Raw genomic sequence first — 7,097 nt, 5'->3', positions numbered from 1 at the left:
AGACCACATGTGGTCTGCTGTAGCTTGGAGATGTTCAGCAGTGTTACCTGCTGCTTTCAAATGCTTGGGAGTCACAGTCTTGCTGAGAGTAACTACAGCCATCATCCACTGTTGTGGCTCTCCAGCAGCTTCAGAGAGGTCCATGGCAGATGCACAGCCCTTCTACTCAACTTCCATAGATGCTGACTGTACCAGCTCAAGCGTATGTTCTGCTCCACAGCTGACTCACCCTGAGGTTTTTCTCTTCCCACATAGGGTCCTTTTGCCAACTGTTACCTGAACCCCATTCCCATGGCTCCACCACTTGCAGTGTGCAGTCTCAGCTCTAAGAGAGCAACTGTTGGGCAGGGCCTTGGCAGTTGGAGCCTGGATCCTTGTGTTCTGGCTGTGGCCGTGGACTGAGGCAAATCTCAGGTGTATCTGTGGAGCCCAGCTACCTCCTGGCATGATGCTCACAGGCATGATTAACATTTTTAAGGAAGGTCAGGTTTTGGGGCTATTTGTGCCAAAGCCCAGGGTCCAGTATAACTAAGTGGTCAGGTCACCTACATTGCACCTCAGGAGATCCTCCAGTTCTTCCCTCCTGTCCCACCAACTCCTCCATGCAGCAGTGGCCTCAGCACACATTGCTTCTGCTTCTGCTGTATGGCTTTCTCCCTAGGGTCTGCAGATGATGAGAGGATTGTGCAATTCCTGGAGCTGGCTGGGCTGGTGAGTCACTGGTAGCACTGCTGCCTTCTTTCCTGGTACCACCAATGAGGGAAGAAGGGATGATTTTTTGTGGCAGTGCAGCGTGACTGTGCTGAACTTATGTGGGGACGTTGTCTGTACCTGGGACACAACTGTCTATGGGACAGACAGAGGAGGAGAGATGAAAGTGGGGAAAGGGATACTGGCAAGAAGGAGGTAGTTATGCTCAGGGCCATAGGCTGACAGGGTTGGGGACTGTGTTCAAAAATCTGCTGTGCTCTCCCTAGACTGATTTGCTGGCAAGGGCTGGAGGACTGGATGAGCAGGTGGACTGGAACTGGTAAGGGATCTCACTGTCTGTGTGAATTTGGGTGATTTCTGAGTGGGGAACACTTCTAAGCAGATGCATATTGCTGCTGGATGTATCTGTGTCAATCTGTGTCCTGTGAGATGTGGACACTGTACAGGAGCAAAGCCTTCATGCCCCAAGCATCTATGCCAACAATCACCAGCTGTGGTGTTCTGCAGGCAGCTGACTGTGTACAGGGGTGCAGAGCCAGTCCCAGCATGGAGGGGGGCACAAGGGACACACAGGGACAGTTATTTGCTGGTCTCTGATATCAGAAGCCATAAGATTTTCAGCAAACGAGCTCTGTTTCTTGAGGGAGGTGTTGAATCTCGACCCTGCTGCAGGTATGACATCCTGTCCCCGGGGGAGATGCAGAGGCTCTCATTTGCACGACTCTTCTACCTCCAGCCAAAATATGCAGGTGAGTGACTGACTACAAAAGAAAAGAGGGGGGAAAAAAAGGCAAGGCTTTTGATATATAGAGAAGCTGGTACAGAGACAGTGAAATCCCTTTTGTGCTAGGAACATGCTTTGTCTTGGCCATTATTTTATCAGCATAGCACATAGAGGATTCATTTGTGAAATGTGAAAACCTTTCATTATCTCTGTGGAGGGTGGTACATCAAGAGGCCGTATCTAAGACATTTTCTTTTTAGGGGACTAGTGATTAATGTTCATGGTCCACATCCAATGGCACCAGAAGAAGAACTTTGTCATCCTGCTCTCCAGTTGCTGTGTAAAGAAGTGCATGTGTTGAGGAGTGTGGCAGCAGCTGTCATATCTGAAGCTCGTGAACATCTGTAGGGTTGTGAGGCAGTATGAAAAGTTTGGCCCTGATGTGGCAAAAGAAGACAAGGAGCAGTGGGAGAAACAGTCCTGAGAGGCCACAGAAGCATCTGTGATTAGCTAATGGGGCCAATTCCTTAGTCTCTGCTGGGGGCTTGGGCTGAGTACTTGTCATGAGGGCCAGGTTGGATGTGCGTAAACAGAGCCCGTGTCGGTAGCAAGTTAGTACATGTAAGTACCTCTCTTTTCCCTGAAGCCTGTAGCACGGCTCAGTGCTGTCTGGGCAGAAGGAACCTGTGGATTGCAAACTAAAAGCTGTAGAGATTATTTGAATTTATTTGCTTCAGGTCTGTAGTATTTACCCCTAATGGGCAGGAAGGTGCCACAGGCCATCCTACATGCTCTATGTAGCATCTGTACTGGAAGAGTGCGCTGGCTGCTGTTCAGCCTGGCACTCTGGCACATGGTCTGCCTGGAGAAGGTCACGTCTTGGCTTTCACCATGATGGGGATGAGGCAGTGGCTGGCAGCTGTTGAGGGAGAGGAATGAGGTGAATGGTGTGGTTTGGATGGATTCAAGCACTTGAGGGGAAGGACAACTTTCCTAGTTGACTGACACCAGCTGTGCCAGAGGAATACCAGAGTCCTTACGTTTCTCATTTGCCTTCTGCAGATGCTCTTGGTGAACTCCAGTTAATATGTGAAATGTTCTTGGGAGATGCTGCTCTTGCCTACAGGAGATGTCTGGTTGGGAGAGGATTTGTGGGGCTTATGACTTTTCTTTCAGTGCTAGATGAAGCCACCAGCGCCTTGACAGAAGAGGTGGAGCATGAGCTGTACCGTCTGTGCCTTCAGCTGGGCATGACACTGATCAGCGTGGGACACAGACCCAGCCTGGAAAAGGTGAGACAGGGAGGCAGCGCTCCATGCCTCCCTCGTGGTGGCAAGATAGAGGAGGTAGAGAGGGTCTCTGGTGTGCAGAGGGGAGTGACTAAGGCTGGAGGACCTCACTGTGGGTGGACCATGCCCTTCTAGAGATATCCGTCAATGTTGTGTTATTGAATTGCAGTTCCACAGCTGGATTTTGAAACTTCATGGGGAGGGAAGATGGGAGCTCACTCGATGTGAGAAGATGAAGCGTCTCCCTTCTGGGGAAGGACACTGAAAAACGTGCCTTTGTCTGGCCAGCCACAGAACCTGCACACGTGTGGGATAGCTCTCAACAGCAGACATGGAGCTGCCAAGCCAGCAGCTGTGTCAGTGAGGGATTCAAACAGTGCAAGACCAGTTCTGGATTTTGCTGATGGACACAGAGCATGTCTGAACTCATGGTGTGGAGTTCTGCCAAGAGTAGACACAACTGTGTCATCCTTCTCCCAGCCTCCTCCTGCCTCCCTGGCTCTCATGGGAGAAAGGAGATGAGCTGCTAGGCCCTGAGAGAAGATCCTGCCTCATGGGTCTTGTAGAAACAATGGCCAGAGAAACCTCCACTTAGTCCAGGATGCAGTGGTGTGAGGCTAGAATGCAGCCTTCTTTTCTGCCCTCTGTGCCTTGCTAGGAGCTCTGTCTTTGATACACAGCAGAGCTGTGTATCAAAGAACAGATTTATGTACCTTGTGGCTCTGTCAAGAATTGTGTTCCCCAGCGGGAGACAAGGGGAGAATGCTGGCACAGAGAAGGGGCATGTCTCTGCTCTCCTTGTAACACATGGCTACAGGTGAAAGGAACATTTTTGTATTAAAATCCGGGGCCTGTTTTCAAACTGTTTTTATGGAGAAGAGTCAATATTTGTTAACCAGACTGCTGCGTGTTTTCTTTCTGGGGTTTGCTTTGGAGGAGATGTTTGTATATTGGCAATGGTCCTGGACGAGACTATTGCTGAAAAGCAGAGCAGAGGTAGGAGTAGTATCCCTGTCCAGGGCTGGAGATCCTGCCTGCTGCTACCTCTGCAGCTACTGCAAGGCACAAGGAGCCTCAAGGAGGGCTTTTTGCCCTCTGCTTTCATGGGAGGAAACAGCTTGTCTCCCCTTACTCTTCTGCCTATGATGCGTCATGTTCTCTCCGCTGTCTACATAGGTGTGTGGAGACAGGTTTTGAGGGTCTCTGTGTTGTGGAGAGGTAAGTCCAAGATTGCAGTGGAGGTGTGATCCGAGCACTTACTGGCCACTGCTTGCTTAGTGGCTTTTTTGGATGTTTCTCTGGTTTTGCAGTGAAGGAAGGGGAGGTGGCTGCTGGCAGAACCAAGCTAGTGGCTCTTCTGCTGCTCCACAAGGTGCTTGTGTCCCTCTATGATCTGCTGCACAACCTCATGGTCGTCCAGGGTAGTTAGGTCCCCAAGCTCACTGGCCTTGTCCTCCACAATTTTCCGCAGCACCCGACGCATAATCTTACCCGAGCGTGTCTTGGGCAGCCGGTGTGTGACCTGTGATGGGGAGGAGCAGAGTCAAGGCTGAGGGAAAGGGCTTGGCCAGTCTGCCAGTGGGAGTGTTGGACCAGTTTGCTTGTATTACCTGAACATAATCTGGAGCTGCGTACTTAGCAATCTTCTTTGAGATGAGCTCCTGTAGCTCGGCAGCAAGAGACTCCTGTGTGTAGCCACTGTCCTTCTTCAGCACAACAAACACGTAGGCTCCTGATAGAAGGACCACCAGGTTACTGAGCACTGTGCATACCATGCCCCTAAGACCCTGCCTGGATCTAGTGCCAGGAGAGTCCCTCTTTGCTGGTAGCCTCAGGGGATGCTCTGTAGCCAGAACTGTGAGTGCTTTTGGCCACACAAAAGCACTGCTGCTGCCACCTTATGCAAAGCCTAGCTGGTCTGTAGTGCAGGTGCAGGTTGTGATGGCTGCGCTGAGATCCCTGCTAACACACTCTATGGTGTGGACACAGCATTGCTACCAGTGCCACTTCCCACTGCAGTGCCATAGCCCCAGAAGAGATGTTTTGAGGCATGAAAGAAAGCATCTTACCTTCTCCCTTGATCTCATGTGGGTAGCCAATGACGGCAGACTCTGCCACTGCCACATGGTGATTCTGGAAGAGAACAGGGCAGGGGTTTGACTGAGTGCTTTTGGCAGGCTGGCTGCCACCTGGGAGCTGCCCTGACCTCACTTGGCTGCTGCAGCCTGCAATAATGCAGAGACACAAGGAAGGGCCTCAGGTGGCCTCTGCCCTTTTTGCTTCCTGCCTCAGTAGGTCTGCAAACACTAGTATTTTCCCCCTGCCCCTGACTGCTTTAGGCTTGCACCTTGTAGACCTTGTTCTGTGCCTCCAGGTTGCTCCACCAGGTCCCACAGCTGCTCCTCTTTAACATGTCTGATTGCTGCTTTGGGATTCATGCACTTACACAATCAACACTGTCAGTCTTTGTCCCTCCCTTGCTGCAAAGAGCCAGAATGGGAGAGAAAAGGCTGGAAAGCTGTTTCCACAGGCGAGACTTTGTATGACTGTTCCCTGCTGCCACAGCAGCAACATAGTTCTGTCTGGGTTTTTCAAAGAGGCCTTATGAACACACCAGTGCACCTTTGCTGTATCCTTGGATGGTTTTACCTCCCACCCACACCTCTTACCACAACATCCTCCACCTCTGCAGTGCCCAGCCGGTGTCCACTGATGTTAATGATGTCATCCAGCCGTCCTGTTATCTGGTAGTAGCCTTCACTGGTACGATACACACCATCCCCAGTGAAGAAAAACCCTGCAGTGGCCAGAACCATACCATAGTCACTTGTTGCAGGGAGCATGTGAGCTGCTCAGCAGCCATGCTCTCACCTTTCCTCTCCTCCTCTCTTTTGGCTGCAGGTCCCATGTATTCTGCTTCTTCCTCAACTGCTCAGGGTAAAGGTGCCTACCTTCCTTGTTAGTCTTCTGCCTCTGTTGGTACCAGCTCTATCATCAGGCTCCTGCCCTCATTCTGCAGTGTACTGGCTAATGCCCTGCCTCTCTCATCACCACGTGCTGGGAGCACTTTGCTCCAGTGTGGGTGCCTGTGGTGTTGCTGCTTCTCCTCTTTGCTTCACATCAAGACACACACACTCTTGGGCTTGCTTAGTGCCTCTGGGTGAGTCACAGAGGCTGACAGAGTTTGCAAGAGATGCAGCAAGAGGTCTGTCTGTGCTCAAGGGGACTCGGGGCGGAAGGACACATCCACTGCCTTAAAACAATGTGTGATCCAGTTGGTAAGCTTGGTGAGGGGCAGTCCTGTGATATCAGGCCTGGGGAGATGAAAAGCCTCAGTACTGTGGAGGGTCTCTGGAAGAACAAAGCAGCAGTACCAGCTCTCCTGGATCCTGCCTCCATACAGAAAGCCAGCAAGTAGACCCAACCATAGCCAACCAAATGTGCACAAGTGTCCTGCCACATGTTTTCCTTACCTGGATAAGGAGTCAGGTAAGTTTCCAGAAATCTCTTGTGGTCATTGTAAATGGTTCGTGCCATGCCTGGCCAGGCTTGTGAGATGCAAAGAGCTCCAGAGACACCATTTTCCAGAAGGACATTTCCCTGTAAAATAGTTACCTTTTAGTAACCATGGCTGAAGGTACTTGGGATGTTTAGCTACTGCCCGTTTAACAACCCTGTGATGGAAATGTCAGGGAGGGCAGTGAGGAGGGTCCTGTGCTCCTCACTTCAACAAGACAGGCTTAGTCTCTCCCAGCATATGTCTGCAACAAACTGCCTCCCATAGTGGGATGCCAGGCCCCTCCAGGGAGACTGCCCAGCTACCTCACCTTGGAAAGATGTGCCAGGGAGCCCAAACACAGCCTCTCTTACCAGGACTGGGAAAGCTAGAAAACAGCTCAACTTCTGCACTAGTTGGAAGACCCCGTTTGTCCCTTTCCAGTAAGGAAGGTTGCTGTCTAGCAGAGATGAGCAGGAGAGACATGCTTACAGATCTCCACTCCCATCAGCAAGTACGTACTGCAAGCACCTGGCGGAGAGGGGGCTGAGCCAGGGCCTGTACTGCTGGTTATAAATGTACCTTGTCGTCCAAGAGGGAGGGGCTGATCCCAAAGAAAGGTCTCATAGCCATGCCTGGAAGGATTTCAGCTCCAGGATTAGAAGGACGGGGTGAGATACAGATGCCTCCTGTTTCTGAAAGAAAAGAAACTGCAATGCTCATCAAAGTCAGAGACAAGAAGAACGCCAAGTAGCACTTCTTGGCCAACAGCCTTTGCCTTGTCCCTTACTACACACTCAACAGGCTGGGGCTGGCTTTGCCAGAGAGCTGGGGAAGGAACTTTGCAGAAGGATGATTGTCCTCATTTAGTTCAGCA

The 7,097-nt window shown here is 51.2% G+C and overlaps 2 protein-coding genes across 14 annotated transcripts in view; one reads left to right on the top strand and one right to left on the bottom strand.

Moving 5' to 3' along the window:
* Nucleotides 1-3,619, top strand: part of ABCD4 (ATP binding cassette subfamily D member 4) — a 15,695-nt gene extending 12,076 nt beyond the window's left edge. For 11 of the 13 annotated variants that reach the window (XM_017741837.1, XM_017741844.1, XM_017741847.1 and 8 more), the window contains 5 exons: nt 662-711; nt 978-1,030; nt 1,384-1,460; nt 2,498-2,727; nt 2,894-3,619. In XM_017741837.1, coding sequence (XP_017597326.1) covers nt 662-711; nt 978-1,030; nt 1,384-1,460; nt 2,498-2,727; nt 2,894-2,989 — 506 coding nt within the window. In that variant the 3' untranslated portion in view covers nt 2,990-3,619. Of the gene's footprint in view, nt 1-661; nt 712-977; nt 1,031-1,383; nt 1,461-1,695; nt 1,820-2,497; nt 2,869-2,893 lie in introns of those variants that run through there. The other 2 variants (XM_017741838.1, XM_017741843.1) reach the window with 2 other exon arrangements.
* LOC103621027 (acetyl-coenzyme A synthetase 2-like, mitochondrial) overlaps nt 3,576-7,097 on the bottom strand; it is a 12,504-nt gene continuing 8,982 nt past the window's right edge. The window contains 6 exon segments of the mRNA XM_008639770.2: nt 3,576-4,246; nt 4,335-4,456; nt 4,794-4,857; nt 5,394-5,521; nt 6,198-6,324; nt 6,803-6,915. Of these exon segments, the coding sequence (XP_008637992.1) occupies nt 4,070-4,246; nt 4,335-4,456; nt 4,794-4,857; nt 5,394-5,521; nt 6,198-6,324; nt 6,803-6,915 (731 nt within the window). The 3' untranslated portion in view covers nt 3,576-4,069.

Source organism: Corvus brachyrhynchos, unplaced genomic scaffold, assembly GCF_000691975.1.
Source record: "Corvus brachyrhynchos isolate BGI_N302 unplaced genomic scaffold, ASM69197v1 scaffold115, whole genome shotgun sequence".
NCBI lineage: Eukaryota > Metazoa > Chordata > Aves > Passeriformes > Corvidae > Corvus > Corvus brachyrhynchos.
Note: the sequence above shows the minus strand (reverse complement) of the source record. Positions and strands in the feature narration are given on the sequence as shown.